The sequence below is a fragment of the Tachypleus tridentatus genome, chromosome 9 (genome assembly GCF_004210375.1).
Source record: "Tachypleus tridentatus isolate NWPU-2018 chromosome 9, ASM421037v1, whole genome shotgun sequence".
NCBI lineage: Eukaryota > Metazoa > Arthropoda > Merostomata > Xiphosura > Limulidae > Tachypleus > Tachypleus tridentatus.
Window position 1 is genome coordinate 159510017 of NC_134833.1, and position 25087 is coordinate 159535103.

The 25087-nt window shown below is 33.6% G+C and overlaps 2 protein-coding genes across 9 annotated transcripts in view; one reads left to right on the top strand and one right to left on the bottom strand.

The window, feature by feature from the left end:
* The window catches only part of LOC143226802 (uncharacterized), a 45996-nt gene extending 43190 nt beyond the window's left edge, over nucleotides 1-2806 (bottom strand). The window contains exons 1-2 of one of the 2 annotated variants that reach the window (XR_013014742.1): nucleotides 2655-2806; nucleotides 1038-1682 (exon numbers count right to left, since the gene is read on the bottom strand). The gene's annotated coding sequence lies outside the window, so the exon portion shown is untranslated. Of the gene's footprint in view, nucleotides 1-1037; nucleotides 1683-2654 lie in introns of those variants that run through there. The other variant, XM_076458232.1, reaches the window with a different exon arrangement.
* A 66-nt stretch (nucleotides 2807-2872) lies between these two features.
* Nucleotides 2873-25087, top strand: part of LOC143226799 (embryonic polarity protein dorsal-like) — a 52793-nt gene continuing 30578 nt past the window's right edge. The window contains exons 1-2 of one of the 7 annotated variants that reach the window (XM_076458220.1): nucleotides 2920-3006; nucleotides 7263-7348. In XM_076458220.1, the coding sequence (XP_076314335.1) occupies nucleotides 7267-7348 (82 nt within the window). In that variant the 5' untranslated portion in view covers nucleotides 2920-3006; nucleotides 7263-7266. Of the gene's footprint in view, nucleotides 3007-7262; nucleotides 7349-15618; nucleotides 16254-25087 lie in introns of those variants that run through there. The other 6 variants (XM_076458223.1, XM_076458224.1, XM_076458227.1 and 3 more) reach the window with 6 other exon arrangements.

Genomic DNA, 25087 nt, shown 5'->3' on the forward strand with positions numbered 1-25087 from the left:
TTATGAGTGACAAGCGGTTCGAAGATCTGTTAGTTCGACCGGAAAATATTGCCTGGAAAACCTTCAAAGACGTTGTTGACAATTTTCTTGGCAATTACAGAGCCCCACATTACATTCATCTGGTAGACAAACTTCTCAAAGCATACAAAACAATGAAGTGCAACATGTCACTCAAGATTCATTTCCTCCACTCGTACTTGGACTTCTTCCCCGCAAATCTCGGTACTGTCAGTGACGAACATAGTAAAAGGGTTCACCTGGACATTGCTACAATGGAAAAACGATATCAGGGCAACTGGAATCCATCAATGCTTGCTGACTACTGTTGGACACTGCAACGTGATGCACCGGACATTGGATACAAATGAAAATCAGGAGCAAAACACTTTTAATTATGTTGAACTTAATAGTGTATTAGAAACATAAACGAAATTAAATACGTTATTGACGGTAAACAGTTAACTGTCTATTTCTCAGAGTTCCTACGTGATGAAGCAAAACCAAAACTATATTTGTGCATACCCACCAGGTACCTGTCACAAACAGCAAAAACTTTTCAGGAAGCAAAACTTAAAAAAAAAATTGTTGTGCAGTGTTGTTGTTGGTACCACGAAATAGGTGGTATTTCAGTAAACAAATTAGTCCTCGATTGTATTTGATGGCACTGTGAACTATAACAAAATATATGTTTGTATGATATCTGGCAAAAGATGATTATGGTTTACCTAAGCCTGTGGAAAGACTTGTTATTTTTCCCGGTGCTAAAACTAACAGTAGTGTGATGAAAGAAAAGGTAATTGAAGCTTTTACTATAAGGTAAATAAACAAAGTTAAACTGGGGACTGGGGATGGGAGAGGCTGCATCCATGTCACGAGGGAGGTAGACGCCTTTGGCGCCATTCAGTGTTGCACTGGTTAAACACAAAGTTTTTCTGAAAGTACAAACCTAACACTTAATAAGCCTAATTCTGTTGTTTCACTGGTCTTTACCTGATGTACTATTTTTATGTAAAAATCCACTGATTTACTGACAAATATCAGGCTACCGAATCCACAAATAACTACACATTTGCTCAATAAATAAGTAAAATGATTCTGATCAGGTAACATTATTTGAATGTGTGTGTAAAATGATAACCAAAGTTGAAAATGACAACAATTTGCAATACAAAATGAACACAAATAAAACGAAGAATATACACAGTCAATGCAGTTACTTCTACAAGGCTGTGCTTAGTCGGTCAATGCAGTTACTTCTACAAGGCTGTACTTAGTCCCACGACTTTCTCTCTCTCTAAGGATAGACTTTGGTGGAAGTAAGTATGACGATTTTTAAAACAAATTTTTACTCTACAATCTCTTACAATAACTGGCTGAAAAAAAATGCAATGAAATTCATCAGGTTAACTCGCTTTTTTTCTGTCCAGTCAACAGTGTCAACTCGTGATCTTTGTTCTCTTATAGCACTGATAGGCTGTTACATTCAGCTAAAGTCATAATAAGTCGTAATTAATATTACAGTGTAAATTATTTTCACTTCTATACGAGTGTAATATCGTTTAACACAGAAGAGGGATCTTGAAGTAAAGAGAACGGATAAACAAAACAGCTTGAAGAAGGTAATCTTCATGACATCATGATCCATTTCTTCTGCTATCTGTTACACCATGGACACTAAATAACTAAAAAAAATGTTTACATTTTCTATATCATTCAAACAGGAAATAAATCTACAGTATATCCATGAATCACACAAGCTTTCATCGCGTGATAACCAAGAGAATACTAAATGAAGAACCAAACGACTATCCAATGTTCTCTAAGCAAGTAAACACACACTAAGGTTTTGTCTTAAGTGTTTTTTTTTATTATGTCCAGTCTGGTTATTCTTATGTTTAAGCTCAGCCAATACAAGTTCAACACTTGTTTCATGACTTCATCTTGAACAAATCTCTTGTTTGAAAACATATCTGGTATTGCTAAAAAGTATTTTCAATTCACCTGAAAATATCACAGATTTTTAGAATAGTGTTTAGTTTGGTTTAAATTTCGCGCAAAGCTACTCGAGGGCTATCTGTCCCTAATTTAGAAGTGTAAGACTGGAGGGAAGGCAGCTAGTCATCACCACCCACCGCCAACCCTTGGACTACTCTTTTACCAACGAATAGTGGGATTGACCGTAACATTATAACGCCCCCACGGCTGGGAGGGCGAGCATGTTTGGCGCGACTCGGGCGCGAACCCGCGACCCTCAGATTACGAAGCGCACGCCTTAACGCACTAGGCCATGCCAGGCCCGCACGACTGATCAACCATGAAACTATATAAGTTTATTTTTACGTCAGTTCGAATACAGTTGGTACGCATGGCGTTTCCGTTTGAATATAATTTACAAACAAAGGTCTACAAAGGCAAGTTACAATAGTATGCAAGTGAAGGCAACTTGTAAAAAAATTAAGGAATATATAATCTTTTATTGTTGCTTGGACTGGACGTTAATATATATATATAAACCATCCAACGAAAGAACGACGTTACAACAATGTAGTTTTTGTATATACTATAACACATTTTATACGTAACAGTGCTATGTATACAGTTTTTTGAATTTTAAATCACTGATAATAATTTCCAAACAAAAATTAGTGACTTACAGTGATGACTGTGGCATTATAACAAAGTCCACGGTTTTCTGGTTGTGACAGACCCAAACCCGTAAAGATATTTCATGTTGGTTATATATCCAGTACATTATATGTTTTGGTTTATTCTGTATGATTTGATATTACCTTGTGTTTTGATGTTCCCGCCACTTATAACATGAAAACATAGTGCGTTAAGTGTTGAGGTGATGTAATGTTCTTCTACCAATCAGAAATTAAGATCAACCTTAATACTGGGAAAACATGTTTATGGGAAGTAGTGTGACTCACACGTTGGACAATCAATTTTTCCCGAGTCAGTTTTCTTCGATGGCTGGAAGAACTTGGTTGAAATTTTGAAGAGGTAATAACACAAATTTTATATGTTTCATATTCGTGTTTTGTTTTTAATGTCATATATAAAGTTATTAGTTAATTATAGTTTCGTAGAATTTCATTATTTATGACGTTTAGGCTTAGTCACCGACGGCGATTTGGTACGGTTACTTTAGTATGAGAATCTAAAATACAACACAGAAGAATAAATAGTACTTTTACTAATACTACTTTACTGTCAACTATATTAATTAATATATCAACGTGTAGACATGTTATTAATGTTGTGTACAATTCTACTGTCTACAATAATTGAACCAAAATAACTTTTCAAAGTTTAGACGTTAATTTGACTCGCACCAATTTTGTTTACAACTACTACTGGTGACTACCAGTAACCACAAAATTATTAGTATTGTTATTGTTTCTTTTTAACACTAATAGCGGTAAGACTAAAATTCAAACTAAAGATATTGAGTTACAGCTTCAGTCATTAGACTAAATTTGTGATTACGTCTTTCAAAATCTCCCAAGAATAGACATATTTTAACCTTATAATTACTTTTTTTGCCCATGGTTCCTATCGTTAAATGATACATAAATTCATTGTATTGCTATGCACTAGTTTTATGATATTTAAATAGACATGTATTGCCGGCTTTTTCTTTATCCACATAACAAAAATACGTCTTGAAGCTCAAGTCTTCATACACTGCTGAACTATACATTTAATGTGTGACCTTGTTGAACTTAACTGGTTTATTTTAATGCTGCAGAGAAAAACATAACTCGGAAATCAGGAGTTAACTGATCTAGTAAGTTTATCCTTGTTCAGAGTATGGGAAACACTAACAGAATAATGAATAGTGTTTTAAGTTGTCACTAAGGTGAATATGAAGACATTTATGCGTGCATAAATACACACAGGGATTTTAACATTATTTGTATCAGACTTGTACACCAACCAGTTTCATATTGTAAATAATTGAAACCAAATACACTTGTGTATATGTATGAGGGAAATGATATACTCTACTGAAAGATTTATTAAAGAGTATGTTGGTAAATGGAACCTGTAGGTTAAACATAATCTATGCGGTGAGGTTAACTGTAAGGACTTCAACCTATATATGGCACATTGAAGTCTATGGTGTATATGTGTCTGTGTTATTGAAATGGTTTCTTTTATTACTTTGTTCTGTAGTACTGCAAGTACAGTCTACTACTATGAATTCTCTGAGCAACAGAGGGCTATCTTTACAAATAGAACAAGCTACTCTGTTCACAATTTCTCCCATATCTGTAGTATTTCACTGAAACAAGAACTTGGTCTATAAAATTGGACTAAGAAAGTTCTGAGAGCAACGATGTTTGTATCTTGCTAAATTTACTTATGAAGCCTAAACTTCATGTAGGAAAGAGTACAAACACCTTAGTTAAAAAGAAAGCCTATAATAACGTATGTATTACTTCCAGCAAGAATAATTGTTAGAATCACTATGGTTCTTAATACAACTGATGGAATAAATTTTCCAGTTTTAATGCATTATCAACTTTTTAAATATAACAATTAGGTTTTACAAACTTTTGCCTAAATAACAAGAGTTTAGTAAAAAGTGATTTTTGATGAGTAAATAAAAAAACAACTTAACATGAAATAGTCTAAAGAAGGAAAAACCAACGTACATACTGAAGTTGTAGTATATTACATTGTTAATGTTTATAAAATATTGTGTTTACTTCAGTATTACAAATCGGTGATTTTATAGTAAGTTTAAGAAAAATAGATTTAAAATATTAATTACAAGCAACTTAATAAATTGTCTTTGTATTAGTATGCTTGTAAGGTAGTTAGTTATATTGATGTCAGGATTCTTCTGACTTGTGTCAACTTCTAAACACAATACTGCCAAATATCTAATATAAATATACAAATTAAAACCATACAATTCTTTATTAAATTATAAACTGTTTTAAGTTATAATTCTTAAAACTTTTTATATTAAGCAAGTTTTAATCTTCTGGATATTTTCATATGAACAAAGATTTAAAAAGTTGGATAATATGATCATTAAGGTCATGTATTTTGTGTATGTGATCGAGGTATAACATGTACTGATGTGATATTAGAGATGCATATGACATGATGAGTACCAGTTTTGTGCTATTTTAGACTTTCTCTGATAAAACAAATTCCGTTTGTTGTCAGTACGATATTGGTAAAAACATTTCCGTGAAAGTGCTGTATATTCGTTTTTGCTTTGAAATATGTTAGTGGCAGGTAAACCACTATAAAGAACATCTGGTTTAGTATGAATGTTTCTGTTTTTCAAACCGACAATAATGAAGTTGGACTATAAACTTTTGTAATAGAACTGGTCAAATATTTAGAGCTAGTTTATACAGAATGTAAATCTCAGGATTCATATTTAACCACAAAAATGTTCTCTACACTTTGTAACCCGTAAAATCTGGTTAAGTGCTCATTGCTTATTGCACAAATGGCACCTATATTTTGTTTAATATTACCATAAAAGAAAGTAATCTCACAAACAACTATTGTTTATTACAAATATAATGATGACAACTCAGTCATTAGTGAAGATAAATGCTATTGCAAGAAGATTACATAACCATATATTCACTGCTGTTTAAGCCTATCACTGTACTTCAGATTTCATATTGTACATCACTTAGTCATTTAAACCTGTGTCTCTTAGGCCTACTCATATTTCCTGACTTTCTTTGATTTCATCACAGAGGTTTAGGTAGCTTGTTTGTTACCATTTTTAATGCTTGAAATCTGATAATATAAAAACACCCTTGATAAGAGAAAAGGAACTCTGTTATCATGCATAAAATGGTTTTTATTACTTCCTTGATGGAAGGCCACTGTTATTAATAACGGTCTAGTAGCTTTTCTAGTATTGGTCAGTGTCGTCGCAGTGGATTGCGAATGTTCGAAGTCTAAATTTTCTTTATTTGGTAATAGATTTATTCATTTTAATATGTATATAAACATTTATTTTTCTTTAAGTTGTTAACTGGCACTGAAATAATTATTTGAGTAAAGTTGTGCTGTTAGGTTATCTAATGAAAGTAAGTCAAAGTACAGCCCATGTAAAGGTTATTGGATTAGTTTTCTTCTGGTTTGAACACTTGTACACTAATGTGACTTGTTGTAGGCCTACATTTATAAATTATGTTAACTGCATGGCACAAACATGAAAGTTTGACTTGTACTTCCCAACTGGAAGAAAACTTGTGGAAATGTAAAAAACAGACTGTCTTCTTAACTCTCTAATGATACTTATCTGACCACATACTTATAAATTACCTGTGAATGTACTAAAAGACATGAATTTTTGCAAGTGCTCTAGGCCTATTTGGTTTTAATGTGGTCATTATGATCCATAGCTCCCTTTGTTTAATAAACAAATTACAACATGGAGGGGACAATTTGTAGAACTCTCTTGCTATGAATAGTAGAATTTGCATCAAAAAATGTTTTTTTTTTTACTGTGAAACATTTGTATTTCTTTGTATGTATACTGCAGTTAAATTTTATTTATCAAGTCTAAAACAGAATGACAGTTTTTCCTTTACTGTACACATGGATGTGTACATCTAATTGTTTATCTCAGTAGCTAGATAGAATGTTAGGGTAGAAGTTCCCAAACATTTATGTGTAGCTCTAACTTGTTCATGATTTCTTCACTTCATAAATCATTGATTTTATAAATGCAACAGACAATCAATTTTTGTTTTTATGAAGCAGTTTTATTTTGGTTATACTGTATAAACGAAGTTTTTCTTCTTAGTATATTGTGACCTTACACAATGCTTGTATGTATTTTATAGACTATCACTGGCATTAGATATTAAAACTTCAGCCAGAAAAGTACAGAAGTACTAATTATATTACACTAAGCAACAAGAATGTTACTGTTACTAGTATCAACTAATGGTAGTTGACTGCACGATATTTCATGGCTAGCAACAAAAGTACTGACACTACAGTGACTTTTGTCATGACTTAAAAGTATTATTTGATTTTGTTTTATGTTTAGGTCATTTTACATTGACATAGATGAAGGAATGGTCAAAGATTATCTATGTTTGCTGATGACTTTAGGTATTTGTGATTTACAAAAGGATTTGGATTATTTGGGGAGTTTGGAAAATAAATGGTAGATGAATTAATTATAATAAATGTTAGGTATTGCATGTGGGATATCAGTTTGAATTATAAGTGTCATTTTAATGGGAAAAACCTTTTAACAGCATTATGGAAGAAAAGAACCTTGGTGAAGACTGGTTTCTTCAGCCATCTAAGCAGTGTGCTACTGGTTGGTCAAATAGGATTTCAGGTTGTATTTAGAGAAATACAGAATACAAGTTTACAGAGGTTATAATTTCATTAGTTAGGCTACATTTAGTTTCATTCTTGGACTATGTACTTCAGAATAACTTTGAGTTATTGGAATGGGTTCACAAAATGGGTACAGAGATGATACTTGGGATGAAAAAGTTGTCATGGGTGTGGGTGAAGTTCTTTCAACTTCTTACTTTTCTTTTGAAGGAATCTGACTGAGGTGTTTTAAGGTTAAGGGGACTGCTGGTGTTAAAGTATCATTTTTTGTAATTAATGGTGACTAATAGAACTGAAGGACATGTTTAAATTTTTTAGCTAAATCTTTAGCTAAAACAGCTTAAGGTTGTTAACCTTTGGAATAGAGTGCCTTCAGATGTGATAGATACACGTAATTTAAGTCGAGTTTTCATATTAGTTTAAAAACGTACAATAATTTTGTTTCAGCTCAGCTGACCAATGACAGCTAAGAGCCATAAAGCAGGAACTTTTAATTTCAATATGTTTGTTTCACTAGTGTTTATGTTAAGGAAGCCAGGTCATCTCTCAAGTTTCAACAGCTGTACCTCGTTGTACACTGGTCGACATAAATAAGGTTTATATTAAAACTGATATTATGTAAAAGGTCATAATTACATGACCACACATTACATGCTCCTAACAAAAACTAAAGAAGGAAATAATAATAAAATGTGAAATATTCTAGGTATAGCTTCATAACAATAAAAACATAACACTAACACCAAATCCATACATTAAAAAAATTCCTTGAGCCACACATCTATGAAACAAAATAATGGCTTTAAACTTTAAAGCCTAACAAAAACTAAGTATATGAGACTATAATGTTTTTATTTAAATTGTTAACCCAGTTTTGAAGGTTATGTTTAAGTACAGGTAATCTTTTTATTTATTACAGAAAGCCATGCCTATCATAATGCATTTATAAAGAAGTTATGGCTTGTAAAGGAAAGTTAAATACTTTTAAGCAAATCTTTGAAATATTTGTTTGGAAAATTAATTAATCACTCTATAAATTTCCAATGTGTTTTCCCATTATACTAGATATTATTTACCACACGAGATACAGTTTTGATTAACTTAACATAATTCAATCTTTTGAAATTTATTATTGATAAATTAAAACTCTACTGCAGACATCAGTACTTTGAAACTTTTTTCAAATTGTTAGAACTTTTAATATTTCTCAAAGAGACCTCTTCTGATGATCTATTGAATATCATTTTTTTAAAACTGTTGTTATTGTGTTTTATTTTCACTCCTCACACTTGCATTTTAATTCTTGTGCATAAATATCATTTGTGTTAATTTGCAAAGTTAATTTAAATAAACTAAAAACTCTGATGTAATACTATCATAGTTTTATATACTGTCTTGTTTTTTAACCCTAAAAGTACTAATGACATGGAACCTATTGACTTTTAACCTTTTTTTAAACTATTATATATATATATATATTTTTTTTTTGCTTTCAATGGAAATGTACCTTCCAATGGTACTACAACTAGCATATGAATAAATTTGTACAGTTTAATAACTAATTGTTGAACAAACTAAATCTACAGAACAATTTGTACAGTTTAATAACTAATTGTTCAAGAAACTAAATCTACAGAACAATTTGTACAGTTTAATAACTAATTGTTGAACAAACTAAATCTACAGAACATCTAGCATAAATTCAAATACTTTACTAACTTTCTAATTTCAATGAAAATATAAACTGATTCAGCTTTGCTGAGTCTCGTATTAAAAATGTATTCCTGTTTCTAAATATTTCACAAAATGTCAGATCACTAACATTTTAGGACTACTAAATTTCTAAGCCTAGCATATTCAACATGTTAGTAACTTCCCATATCAAACAACTATGTCCAATTAGTGGAGATATAAATTATAACATTATTAGTTACAAGTTCCCTAAGAACATGTAAATCTTTGTTAAGAATACCACAGACTCTTCTGTTAATTTAATAAACTACTACAGGTCTTCCTATCTATGTTTGCTTAGTTCTTTATGCTAAATGTTGCCACAGAAAGGTAAAAATTACTCAATATGGATGAAGCCTAGAAGTAAAGAACTTTCAGATAAAATAACTAATAATAAAGATAATGAACTTCAGAGTTAATTGCTAATAGATGTATTTACTTCCTCTTAATTTAAAAGCCAATAAATAAACTTAAGTTTGTTAACTGTTTCTTTTGGTGATTATTAATTAGGTTCTCTGCTTTCTTACATATTCAGAAGTTGGGGGAGACCTAATCTGGAGGAGTATATTCCTTGGGTATTTATGTGTTGTGATATGTAAAGTAGAAACATTCAGATTTTAATGTAGTGCTACTATTGTTTTTTGTATGCTTAGCAAAATTCAGATATTCAAATATACACATGTTGTATCCTTAATGTTTTGTGTGTGTGTGTGTTTTGATATCCCTTCAGAGAAGTGAAGCAGGAAATAAATATATTTATTATTAGATGGGTAAACTGATTTCTTGAAATTTAATCACTATGCAAATTGAACCTGTCATGAATCAGTCACCCTGTTGTAAACTGCTGTGTGATTGGTGTATTTAACAAGTTATGTGATTGGTGTATTTAACAAGCTAGATCTGCATTTTAAAAAACATGTTGAACTATTACTTTTACCACTTCAAGTTGCACTGCTTTAAAAATTTCCATAAACAAGACTTGTGTAGAATTTTGATTAGTGCTTACTACCAGTCAATGAGTATTTAAAGAAAGTATTACAGGCTTTGTTGTCATAAATCTGTTCATGTCTTACATTAAACTGTAATTCACGTTTACTTAAGGCTCTCAGAATTTTCACAATTCTTAACTTTTGCAATGTATTTACGTCTGGCCAGTTAACTCTGTTAAAATATATATATATATATTAACATAATCAAACGTAACTCCTTCCAAGTGTTCCAGGTATCCAAATAATTATTTTAATTATCCATGTAATTATTTGGTAGTCACATTTGATTAGTTTATCAGCTCAATATGTCATAATTTCCTGCTTATAAAGTTAAAGCTATCTTTTGTGAATATCTTTTTAATCTTGATATTTCATTAGCATAGTAAACGAAGAACAAAGTGTTTTTTTCACATGAAAAACATATGACAGATATTTTCAAGTGGTTGTTCTATAATCTTTTGAAAATACCCACAAGTCAGTTAAAAAACAAATACATTCATTGAATGTAGGTTTTGAGACCTAAAGTATCTGTATCTCAGGTAACAAAAAGGTCTGACCTCTATTTTCTGCAACATGTGGTTTATGTCAGATATAGAGAGGGAGGGAGGGGTTCACTTTATGGGAGGGGTTAGTGACCTACTTGTTGCTTAAGTATAATTATGCATGATTGTTTATGGGTTAGAATAAAGTTACATTGATATAAATGCAGTGTGTAATTATAAAAATTGTTATTCTGAAACAGATTAGTGTATGTAACTTCACATAACTGTTAATAGGTAAAATATTACTTGTATTCGTGTCAGTTTAAATTTTGTACGCTGTGTCTGTTTGATTTCTGCATCAAATTAGGAGAATTTTAGTACAATACCAAGCTGTGTGTGTGTTGAGATGCCACAGTTTGGAAAAAGTTATCAACACAGAAAAACAGGTAGGTAGCTTTATCTGATTGTTATTGTTAAAAATGAACTTTCTTCAGGTTTTGTCTCGTACATGAATGTAAGCCCCTTTAAACAAATATTTTTTGTAAGTTGGACAGTTTTTCTTAGTATGAGAACAAAGCATAATGTTTACTACTGCACATTATGTTCGTGTACTTTCTTCTCGAGATACTGGTAGTAGGGTTTAGTTTGTAGCACAGTATGCACATTATGTTCATGTACTTCTCGAGATACTGGTAGTAGGTTTTAGTTTGTAGCACAGTATGCACATTATGTTCGTGTACTTTCTTCTCGAGATACTGGTAGTAGGGTTTAGTTTGTAGCACAGTATGCACATTATGTTCGTGTACTTCTCGAGATACTGGTAGTAGGGTTTAGTTTGTAGCACAGTATGCACATTATGTTCGTGTACTTCTCGAGATACTGGTAGTAGGGTTTAGTTTGTAGCACAGTATGCACATTATGTTCGTGTACTTTCTTCTCGAGATACTGGTAGCAGGTTTTAGTTTGTAGCACAGTATGCACATTATGTTCTGTACTTCTCGAGATACTGGTAGTAGGTTTTAGTTTGTAGCACAGTATGCACATTATGTTCGTGTACTTTCTTCTCGAGATACTGGTAGTAGGGTTTAGTTTGTAGCACAGTATGCACATTATGTTCGTGTACTTCTCGAGATACTGGTAGTAGGGTTTAGTTTGTAGCACAGTATGCACATTATGTTCGTGTACTTTCTTCTCGAGATACTGGTAGTAGGGTTTAGTTTGTAGCACAGTATGCACATTATGTTCGTGTACTTTCTTCTCGAGATACTGGTAGTAGGTTTTAGTTTGTAGCACAGTATGCACATTATGTTCGTGTACTTCTCGAGATACTGGTAGTAGGTTTTAGTTTGTAGCACAGTATGCACATTATGTTCGTGTACTTTCTTCTCGAGATACTGGTAGTAGGGTTTAGTTTGTAGCACAGTATGCACATTATGTTCGTGTACTTTCTTCTCGAGATACTGGTAGTAGGGTTTAGTTTGTAGCACAGTATGCACATTATGTTCGTGTACTTTCTTCTCGAGATACTGGTAGTAGGGTTTAGTTTGTAGCACAGTAGAAAAGAGGTTTTGTTATTAATGGCTAAAGCCAACTATGTTTAGGTAAAATCACTGTGTTGGACTAGAGCTGTAAAAAAACTATTGTGCTAATATTTGGTCTGCAGGTTACTATAATAGACCAAGTATGTGTAATGTTTTTTGGGAGAAAACTTTAAATAAAGCATTACAACACCTAATGCTCATCTTTATTAAAGTTGTGTGTGAAAGAATCTTACGTTTGGTAGGCTATTAAGTAAAATACATTATTCTTGTGGTATTTTTGGAAAGGTGTCTTCGGTTTTGGGAACAGAATAGATAGATAACTTGATTAATGTGTTCAAATCAGTATTTCCAGTGAAATACTTCCAAGAGACGACTTAGAAGGATCTCTGAATATACTGCTTGTATCTTTATCCTACCCCGTCTTACCTTACCTTGAAAAATGATTTGAATTTGTTTTAATTGAAGTGATGAAGTAAAACTATTTTAATGTCATTGTGAAAGCCATAAGACCTATTTTTTGTGTTTACAAAACTGGGTATTGGTCGTTGTGTAACACACAGTATCTTCATCAGTTTATTAGTGGTGGGAAAGATAATACTGTTTATATTTGTATAATACATGTATCACTGATATTCTTGGTCTATAATAACTTATTGTTCCAGTATTTGGAACCTATTGCTTTAACTTGTAATTGAAACGTGAACTGACTTGTGTTTTAAATCTGTGTGGTGAACTCCTGTACTAGAATAATGATTCTGTAGGTCTTTTCTGTTCGTGATACCATGGCTGTTTAAATCATATTGTTTTTATTAAGTGTAATAGAAAAGGCAGAACGCGAAATGAGTGAACGGGAAGTAGACGAGACCTGTACTTGCTTGTCATGCTCGCTGTATTCGTGGGGTCTGTGTCCCACGATTTAGTTTGTATTGCAGAATTTCTTTAATGTTTGAAGTAATTAATTCGTTTGTATTTTCCGTGTTTTACGAAGTTTTAATGTCGTTCTGGATTTTTTAATTAACAATAGATATTTGATTAAAGGTTCCTTCAAACATTTGGTTTGCTTAGTAAGTGAATAACACCCATTTCAGTGTAGAATTTGGCGCCAGTATTCTTTAGTTTTGCCGGTAGGGTTATACACATACTCGAGTGTGTAGTTGTATTTGTGTGTACCTATGCGCGCGCGCACGCACGCGCGTGAGCAATCATAGTCAGTCAATATAGTGTAATATTTTTGTATACTAGGTAACTACGTTCGAGTGTCGTGAGTTGGGTGGTTGGTTAATGACTGTTTAGTACGTGCACGAGCTCTTGACTTTATGATAATGTATTACATAATCGTGTTTAATACGAGTGCCCTTTCCCCATTGTCATTTTCAGTTAATAATGTGCAAATAAAGCAAAATATAGAAATTTCGTTCAAATAGCCAAAGCGCTAACAGACATGACTTTACCTCTGTCTCTAGACGGAAAATAACACGATCTAGTATGGGGATCATTCATCGTAAACAATTATGCCAACATCTGAACCATACCAAAGGTTTACGACACATTATGTAGTCGTTACAAATTAAAGCAAAACTTCCAGTGGTGTTTTGTACTATAAAACGTTTAGACATGTATACAGTCAAATGATTAAATGTTCCATCAAAATTGGGAACATATTGGGAGGGGAGCTGAAATGACTCTTACTTCTGGACTTTACAAAGCGACTACTCGTCGTTTTGAAAGTAACTTCAATGTATTTTCAGGTGTTTTTTTTTTTTTTCTTTTTAAGAAACGTAAATCAACCAATAAGGGTAAACTCATTATTGGTATTTAAGTTCAGTTACTATAATGCTATGGCGGAAATGTAAGAAAATGTAAAACCGTGCATATAACACACACAGTGCTACAAACTTGAATTTGTTCCTTTACAGAAGGAAATGTATTTCACTTTATACAAGTGTTCAATTAAACCAATTAAACAGGTAATATAGTTATTTCAAGGTGTGATGTGAAAACCATACGTAACATATCCTCATAGTATTACGTATGTGGTTGCAGGAAACGCTGTAAAAGTTAAATTCCTTGGAATATACACCCGGACCTGATTGATTAACTATACGGTAGCCAATACACAATACAGTTCAAATTGTACTAAACCATTTTTAATATATTTTTTAATGCAGTAAACCGGTTTGTGGGGAATTTTTCGTTTCTACAGTCATGGATCTTCCCTTACGTATACTATTGTTGATAAACGATATGTGTGTATTATATATAATACGCTGTAAGGGTTTCGGTAAACTGTTTTTTTTTTCTGTACGTTTGAGGTGTGGAAAAGAAACAAACAAAAGAAACTTTTAAATGCTAGATTTCTCCGATAACATTATAGACCAACGCTTTAAAAAACAAACAAAAAAACACTTCATGAGAATACAAAACCTGAAAACCTGCTCTGTTTCTGTATGACTGTTTGAGAAGTGTTATTACGTGTTAAGGTTTGTGCTTGCAATTATGGATACCAAAAATTAAACATACCGCTCACGCCGCATATTTGTATGTGTGGGACAATGTAATTGTTTTCCGAGGAAGTCAGAAAGCACTTTCTCACAATAGTCATGTGCACTTTTTAGTCGTCCTTGTACGTTTTACTGAAAACTGAAAATTCCAGGTGGCCTTAAATAATATTATAATACTTTTAACCAACTGAAGGAAGGCGTCGTATCCGAAAATGTAACAATTTTTGACAAATGCTGTATAGGCCTAATTATAGGCCTTATATTTGTGATGTAAAAAAAAACACTTCGTCTGCAAATGTTTTCTTCTCATTTATTTTGAAACTATTCTATCAAAATGGTGTCAGGTTAAGCTATCATTGGTAAAAACATTAATGGTGAAAATTAACTTTATAACTAGTAAATGAGTTATTTTAAAATAATTTTAAAATTAGTTTTGATGAAGGATGAGAAACAATGAATAGTGTGCATGGTTAATAGATATGTTGTATAAACTTGACAGTGTTCCGAAAAATCAGAATAGAATACCATGATTAACATCATGCTGAAAAGCAGATGTCGCTAGTCATGATAGCAGTTTTAAACAAAATGTATTGAACTGTAATAGACCGAAGAGGCAACTGTATTGGTCCAAGAACGTAGCTGCTCGTGTTAAAGATAAGTTTTATTTTACTTTTATTTTTGTTACAGGGAACGTGTATAATTTTTAGGTAATAATAATAACAACAGTTTTGGTGCAGATGTATAGATTTATCCTTAACGTATAATACTTTTAACTGTTTGAATAACACGTAAGGTATTGTCACGATTAATTTTCGATTATTGGTCCACGGACTAAGTGGTTATTTGTATGTTAGTCCAGCTTCCTCGTTAAAACGTAATTTTCAATGAAAATAAAATTACTTACAAAGGCTTAATATATTCTTCGGTTAACAACTCCCGCTGTTTACAAAAAAAAAGTTACACATTTTAACAAGAGAAGCTTCATATATCCCACTACAATGTAAGGCCTACTTTCTTTCCTTAGCTCTTCCAAGCAACACTGATGAACCGTGAATTCGGCGAAACTCGTCTGTTTCAGCGTGAGTAGCAAGTCAGACTAAATTATGCCTTTTGAGTAATACCGCCCACGCTGGAATTCACTTTTTTGTGGGTAAAAAAACAGGCCGTCAGACCAGTTGGCTCTTAGCTGTTGACTCGAGTATAGTTAATGAAATTTTGTAGAATGGACGGCAACTGCATGTTATGAAAACACAAGTGTAGAGGACGACGTTTCGAAAGCCTTCAGCCTTTCGTCTTCAGGTCAGTTTCTGTCCATTCTGCAAAGTTTTATAATTAACCTGTTCAGTGCCGTAGACGAGATAACTCGCCAAACCGATCGGTAACATAGTGCCACGGACGAATTAATTCGTTCTCAGTAATACCTAACTTCAACGCTAGATGTCGGCACCATACATGAATTTTACCTACTTACAAATTGTTTCACTTTCGGTCCAAAATGGCGTCACGAAAAAAGATACAAAATGAAGAAGCATTAGAGTTGTATTTTGAACTTGGTTTGGAGTTGCCGTAGCAGCTGAAATACTTGGCAGTCAACAGGTTAATACTGTGCCTAAGCAATCTATCAAGTATAGTTATTGAACTTTGGTCTAATGTTTTTCAGTAAGTATCATTCTTTTAAAACTACTAATGATGATAGTATTAATAATTTTTAATAAAATAAGTATACTGCCGCTATAATTAGCAAGACTGTTTTGTAGTAGCTAAACCTAATCAGGCTGAATTGATTTCTTGACATAGAATTTAATAGCTTTCAAACAAATGTAATCTACTCCGAAAACGTTTCAATAACAAAAATTACCCCTAAATAAGTTATATGTTAGTGGTTTGTGAGTTGTTTGTATTATAAACCTCTCTATTACTATAAATATTATATTTCGATGGTCTCAGGAGGAGCTATGGGTTTTCATTCTAACCATAAATGACTTCTCACGTGTTGTTGTTTTTTCATTTAGAATAGATAAAAATATTTTATAATCTTGGTTTATTTGTACAGGCAAAACTTAATACCACTACACAGAAAAAGAAGGAAACCCGTGTAAGAACACGAAACATCTTTAATTCTATTCGCAAAGAATGACAGTTGAAATGGACAGAAAAACTTTAGTGTGTATTTTCTTATAGCAAAGCCACGTCTCTTGAGTTCACCGAGTGGAATCAAACCCCTAATTTTAGCGTTGTAACTCTAATAACATTCGATAACTGTATTTGTTGACTGAACTCCTTATGTGGAATTATAAACGTTAAAAGTTGACCAAATATCCATGTTAAAATATTTTAAGGAAAAAGCTGTTGAATAGTAAGTTATTTCTAATAATTTAACCCTTTCTATTATTTTAATTATTCTTTGAAAGCATATATTTAAATCTTCATAAAAGTAAAAAAACAACTGAAAACCTGCCAATTCGTAACTTAACCATTTTTATTCCTACCGTGCAGAAAACAATTTCTGACCCATGTTTGTTTTTTGTTTTTCTAATTGTTTATCTTGATAATGATAATAAACTTTCAAAGGTGTTTATACTGTAGTACTGTCGAACATATTATGTTCACACTCGCTGAGCCAGCACGTGGTGAATAAGGACTTGTAATCTGAGGGTCGCGGGTTCGAATGCCCGTAACACCAAACATGCTTGCCTTTTCAGCCGTGGGGGCGTTATAAGGTGACGGTCAATCCCACTATTCGTTGGTAAAAGAGTAATTCAAGAGTTGGCGGTGGGTGGTGACGACTAGCTGACTTCCCTCTAGTCTTACACTGCTAAATTAGGGACGGCTAGCACAGACAGACCTCGTGTAGCTTTGTGCGAAAAAAAACACACAAAAACTGAACTATCGGAAGCTATTTATTAATCTTCGCCATGTATTTAAAACATTTCGTTTTCCTATCATATATTAATGACGGCAAACGTTGTAAGTTAATTTATCAATTTAAATAATTTCGTAGACTTTAACCCTTAAACAGTGGGAATATTATAGGTAACAACATTAACTAATGGTGGCCGCCGTTAAAGGGTGAAAAAGGTTAATTTTGCTGATACTTGTACTGTCCATTGTACTGTCCACCGTTGAAAAGTAATTGTTCAACATTTCAGACATGTTGAGAGCCACTCAGCACTAACATACGATGAATGTACATTTTTATTCTGTCACTTACGTCACGTTTTGATGAAGATTGGGTGACAGTGTGGTTAGTTTTAACAACTAAGTATAGAATATCCTACTTCAGGAATACAATTACATCGGTATCTTTCATATTTGTTGTCCCGTCATTTCAAAACTGAATGTCGAACTTTGCCAGCGTGCGCAGCTTTTCAAATGCAGAACAGGAAGCTGCCCGCCGTATACGGGAGACAGAACGCACGGTCTGAGATTGAAAGTCGAAATAGCTGTCTTTTTCCAGGCCTTTAGAATATGCGAATTTACCGGTATCTCGGGTCATCCTCGACTGATTGCCCTGTGCCAAATCAGTGCTTTTACCGACCATTATAAACCTAAGTATCCATCGATCTCACGAAGATGAAAATCGTAAGACAGGTAAAACATTTTCATCCAATCTATTAAGTCATGCTAACTTAACATATCTTTGTAGCGCCTCGAATTTCTTCCCACAGGTGATATGCTCAACCCCTCAAAGCAAAACTCGACCTTACCGCTACACATAAATAAACACAGCATTCCCTCGAACAAACGCCCAAACACAAAGTTACATCAGTTCACTTCATGAAAATCGCAATATTCAAACCAATGACAGAACTTATCCTCAGTTATGGGCGTATTTTCGTTACCATCTCTTCAAAGCTGAAAAGTCTATCAGGGGCAATCGTCGACGAGTCTTACCACATATAACCAATTCCTCAACCCTCTGTTCCACGTGGACCATTTCGTTTGTAAAGTCTGACTCTCACGTGTTTGTGGTTCATCAGACTCCTTTTGACTGCTTGAGGTATCTCCAAATCTTGTCTTAACAGACTGCTTTGAGTAAGCTTAAACCACAAAACTTTAAGTACAACCCACACCACCATCGCGCATGGCCAAGTGGTTAGGACGCTCGTAATCGGAGGGTCGCAGGTTAGAATCCCTGTCTCGCCAAATGTGCTCGTAATTTCAACCGTGTGGGGGGGGGTTATAATGTAATGATCAATCTCACTGTTGGTTTAAAATAGTAACCCAAACGTTGTCGGTGGTTGGTGATGATTAGCTGTCTTCCCTCTAGTCTTACGCTATTAAATTAGGGACGGCTAGCACAGATAGCCCTCAAGTAGCTTTGTGCGAAATTCAAAAGGAAAAAAACCTCTATTACAAGAAGAATAAAGAGGAACAAAACCACGAGTAACACCGTGTGTTGTGGTTGTTCAATTAGAACTCAAGTATCAAATAATTTGTAAATTAAATTAATAAAAAAATTACCTTCACAAAATGAAATAAACAATAATATGACATAATAACTATATAGCAATACTATTTCGTAAATATCTCGATTAATACGTGTAATATGAAGACGAAATCCTCCAATTTAAAAAAGAAAAAAAATTGTCTATCTTGAAAATGCGCGAGTACCTTACTATCTTAATACACGTATGAGCGCATTTCATTTCAACCGATGTAAATATACTTTATATATATTTTGTACAACATATTAAAAGCTCATTAAATATTTGAAAAGATATTTTATGATATAATAATAAAGTGGTTTACTTACACTGTTAAGTACCGTAAATTTTAGTCCTAACTAAACTAGGACAGAAAACGTTAAGGTTAATGTCAACTTATCTCTATCGAGTCCCACGCTGGTACAGCGGTAAGTCTAAGATTTAAAACGTTAAAATCAGGAGTTCGATCCCCCTCGGTGGACTCAGCAGATAGCCCAGTGTGACTTTGCTATAAGAAAAAAAAAAACATGCACATGCGCTCTCTCTCTTTGTCGAATATAGGCTGTACTTAATTAAGGCTTAACTGATGTTAGGCTTAGTTAAAACGGATTTATAGACTTGTCTGGGATTAGAGTGTTTTTGTTATTCTAGAAATCCTATATTTAAAGAAGTATTGATGCAATAAATATAGTAGCATGTCCGTAAATATTTCGCGAGTCTTTGGTAGTTTGAATATTTGCCGTCATTAAATTTTGCGAATAACTGCAAAAGGTCTGTTTACGTTGCAGATGGTGAATGTTTGAAATCATTGTTGTTTTTTCTTGACGGAAATATATATTAGGTGGAATATGATTACAACAATTAAAAATAGCGACAACTTTAGCATTTACAGAGTTAATTGGATCACTTTTTCTGCTTGCTTGTGCACACACTTATCCGGATGTAAATCGCCAAAACCCATCAACAGAGGTGTTTTTAATATACACGATGGAAAAGCCGGGACGGTGTCATGATGACTTCACCACCATTTTTTGTGTTGATTAGTGTTTTATTACTAGATGTCGCAACTATCAAAATTGAGAAAAAAAAAGTCTTTTGCTTTCTAATTATTAATAGTTATGTAATTACATCGATGACGAAATAACGTTAACTTAACGTTGGGAATGAAACTGGCATGCACGTGCGCTTCTAATCTGAAAGCAATTGGTATATAGTCGTAGAGGAAAAAAGTTTTTATCTTTTGAATAATAAAAACAAATACTTAGGGGGATGTACGTTTCAGTTGAGTGATGTCTACACGCAACTATTTTAAATAATCGCTTATTAGGGGATAATTTGTACGATGCACGTACTAAAATTATTTGGTTATTGAAACATTGTTGAGCAAAAACGGAAAAATGATATAGACTGCACTAAATCCCCTACCCCCGCCTACAAATCTGGTTATGTAACCTGTGAACCAAAGCTCAGTGATTCCTTTTTCATATAAACAGCCCCTTTGAGGTGAATTCCTGTATGTGGTGAAAGAACCTTCAAGGAAAGGTAATGTATTTTCAGTTTACCTTCTCTGGGATCTGAGCATGTACTTGCGTGTATGCCATGCATAGCGAGCCGTGAAGGCTTTTTAAAGAGCAATGAAAGATGAATCTCGTGGAACATCAGTGCTATTAATCTTCATATTTAGTAGAACATCACTGGAAGTGCTTGAGTTCAGAAGACAGTTAATATTTTGTGTGCCCTCTTTTTGCTTTAATAACTGCAGACATTCTCTCATTGTTACATTACTCGAAATGTCTCTAACACACTCCCATAAAGTTTCTTTGGAAGTATCTTTTAGTTTGTCAAGTTTTTGATCTATCAACTCTCAGATCTGCTCAGTTGGGTTCAGATCGGAATTTTGTCGGGGTATTTGCTTCATTTGAATGACCCCAGTTGGTTGTTGTTGTTGTTTTTTCTCAGCTAAATAATTTCTGCATAGGTTGAGGCAGTTTTTATGTTCGTTATCTTCTTGGTAGTAGAATCTTTTACCAATAACATCCAAACCACTGGGTATACTATGACGCATCAGTATCTTATAGTACTTGTGCTGGTCCGTTGTTCCATCTATTCTGCAAATACATCATGGTGCCTCGACAGAAAACACCTTTCTCAAACCATCACACTGCCTCCATGTTTCATGGTAGCTGCTATGCTTTGAGGTAACTATCTTTTACCTTTCTTTCTCCAGATGCACAACAGACTCTTTGAATCAGATGTTTCAAACTTGAATTTATCTGTCTATAACACCCTTTTTTCAATCATAGTCCAGTTTTTGTACTTTTTTTTTTTTTAGCAAGTTCCAGTCATTTGACAATATTCGGAGGTCAGAGTAAAGAGTTTTAACTTCTACACAACCAAATATTCCATTCTGGTTGAGTCGTATTGATACTGTAGATCTGGTCACTTCTGTCAGTTGGTACCTGGTCATTTGTTGCGTGCTTGAGAGATCAGCAGCATTGTTCCTTTTGACCCAAAGGTCGCATACATGACAATACTTAACATCAGTATCATGTACATGAAAATACTTAGCATCAGTATCATGTACATGAAAATACTTAGCATCAGTATCATGTACATGAAAATACTTAGCATCAGTATCATGTACATGAAAATACTTAGCATCAGTATCGTTAAGTTTAGTTGCTCTGCAACTATTTCATCTATGTCGGTCCCACTGCCTCGGGTGTACTTGGCAGTGTTTGGGAAGCATTTCAAGTTTGTAGCAATTTGTTGGAAAGTCCAATCAGCATCATGTAAAGCTTTCATACACACTTTCTGCTCTACTGACAATTCCCTATAGTGTTTTTTGGATGTGGAAAATTAACAAAACTTTAATATATTGTCTTAAACACATTTTATCAAGGCTTATTTGTGAAGTGTATTAAACTGATTTTTTCTAGCATATACTGGTGCCACATGTTAGTTCTTTGCTAGCTTCTTTATATATCTAGTTAAGACACTGCGTGTGGTACCATGACAGATGTGAGACCTTGAGAGCCAACGTGGAAAATGTAACCTGTAAATGTAAAGTAAAATGATGTAACAGTGAAATGTGCCTGATATTTGATATAGTTGTGAATGTTGTTGTTTAAATGTAGCAGTTAAACTAAACTGTCGGTCCAGATCGGATATCGTATTCGAAGATAGTGCAGTCGACTCGATATCCTAGTTCAGTCTGTTAGTTACGAACACATTAGTCTGTTATATTCAGAAATGGAGATTTAAATTGGTGTTTTTAGAAATATTTCGATATTTGTTGAAAATAATGACACAATAAAGCCTAAAGATGCAGTCTTGAAGTTGAAACAAGTAATGTCATTTTGCAATGAGTTAAATACAGGGACAATGTGGTAATGTCTAGTGTGGTACCACCATAGTATAATTCACATAATTTCATGATGTCATACATATATTTATTGTTAGAAGCTATTTCGAGTTCAATTCATCGAGATATATCGAAATAGCCTTAAATCACCCATTTCCTGACCACTCTCCTTGTTGGCCATCCTAAAGTCGGTACTAAAAGATGCTGGATTGACTTGTGTGGCAGGTGTAAGTGTGTTTTATTACTGAAATAATCTGGTACACTCGGTTCTGTACAACCTAAGATTAAGTGTCAAGTGTGTTCCAGTTATAAGCAGCACGTGCAAAGTTATTGATAAACATTTTTGTGCACATCTTTTCAAGACGTCACGTGTGCTACAAGACTGACATTTTTACTACAGCTTTATCTGAGAGCAAAGATGGACCATTTTTAGTTTTGTATCATCCAGATTAAGGAAAACTATAGGATGAAAACACTTGCGGATGCATAAGTATTGCTTGTCCAAGCAAACTTGATAAGTAGTTTCTAGCTCAAGTTTTCGAAATAATCATAGGGGTGGACGGTTATTATTTATTTGTTACTCGTTGTCAAATTTCAAACATACATTTTATGAATTTTCTTAATGAAAGAGCGTTTAGTGTCACGAGATATTAGCTTAAGCTATTAATATAAATAATGGTGCTTGATAGAACTGTTACCGAGTGCACGTGGGTGATAACAATGAACTGTTAATCTAGATTCCTTGGCGTTATTGTAAAGGAAGTTTCTGTTTTCTAGGTGAAACTACCATTCTATGTTTTAAAGAATCTGGTTGGTTCTGTATAGTATGTCTAATCCGAATAATATGGCTGCGATCATTAAAATCCAATGTTGGTTCTTGTCGTATGTCACTTTCTTACATTCTTTGGTTTGTCGGTATATACTGACAAAATGGCGTATCACAAACACTCACCATCGTGCTCCAAGTTGAACAAAAAACGCGGCAAATCTAACTAATGGATCAGTATTTTCTGTAAAGCTGTTGTCAATGCTATAAATATAGTTACCAGTTTGACCGCCAGTTTGATTTAATTTCTTCAAGTCGCACGTTCAATCCCTCTAGACCACAACTAATTAGTTATAATTACGTCCACTTGGATCGCTTTGTGTATTTTTCCATTGTTTTTATTTACATTCTACCTTATTCTCTTGTCATAATTCAGTCAAATGTCTGGTACTATCTTTTAATTTTTAAATGTTATTTTGTATAACCAGTCCAAGTTCTGAAAATGAAATCGGTGCACTTGACAACAGGAAAATTTCGAACTAGTTTGTGGTTTGTTTTGAATTTCGCGCAAAATTACACGAGGGCTATTTGTGCTAGTCGTCCCTAATTTAGCAGTCTGAGACCAGAGGGAAGGCAATTAGTTGTCACCACCCACCGCAAACTCTTGGACTACTCTTTCACCAACGAATAGTGGGATTGCCCTTATAATGCCCCTACGGCTGAAAGGGCGAGCATGTTTGGTGTGACGGGGATTCGAACCCATGACCCTCGGATTATTTCGAACTATAAACCGTTTAAAGAAATGCTACATCATTAATTAAAAGTTAAGATTGTTGTTATTTACATAAAGACCAAGTGTGTAGCCACCCCCACAGTGGCTCAACGGTATGTCTGTGGACTTACAACGCTAAAAACCAGGTTTCGATACCCGTGGTTGGCAGAGCACAGATAGCCCATTGTGTAGCTTTGTGCTTAATTCAAAACAACAACCAAATGTGTATCTCTGCATCCTAACTCCTCCGAACCTATTTGGTCCAATCTCATCCAAATTGTACATGTAAATATTACGATTCATGGGGGAATATCTAAGGGGGATCATAACTGAACTTAATCTTATTTCTGTTTTCTAAAGCTTCTTAATTAATTCCTCCCAACCTATTGAATTAATTAATTAATTAATCTGTCTTGTTAGGTTGACGCTTTCGACTTGTTTGATATTTTAAAGAAATTCAAGGTTAACGTATTTAAGTTGCTGGACTGTTTCCCAAACAATCTTGCTGTCCTCATGATCACTGAGATATAATTTGTTCAAGGGTGGGATTACCCTGAAGTTTTTTCGTTAATAAATGGGAAAACAAACTGTAAAAATGTTGTTTACGAAGAAGCTTTCTTCTAATTTTAAGATAAAGTTGTGCTTAAGTTATTACTTCGAGATGTACGATTGGTGATAAACTTACAGTATTTCAGTTTTAAAGATCCCCGTCAGCGTGTATAAAATATACTCTAGTACTGGTTTAACATGAGTAATACTGGATACGTGAATATTGGTTATTATCTGTATAAAGAACGACTTCATAATAGAATCTTGAGTTTCTGCTGTACTGTTTTGTTGTTTATCAGTTTTCCAGGCAACCTCTCAATCTATAGAAGGGTAATGTCGCGAATTCTGTGTTAATATTCTAACTTTAAACGTTTTGTGGTGTTTGTTGGAGGTTTGACACCATTAAATCATACGAAACTTCCAGAGTATATTAGCGAACCGGCTTTGAGTTTGTGCTCGTAGATCTGAGAAATTTAACAAGGAAAGCTTAGTTTTATTTGTTAGGTCTATCACTCTGTGAGCTTTAGGACTTTCAAAGGAAGAAATAAGACTTTTCCATAAGTGTGGTGAACTTTGCGTTTATTTTTTGGCGAATAATTAAATAGTAATAATAGT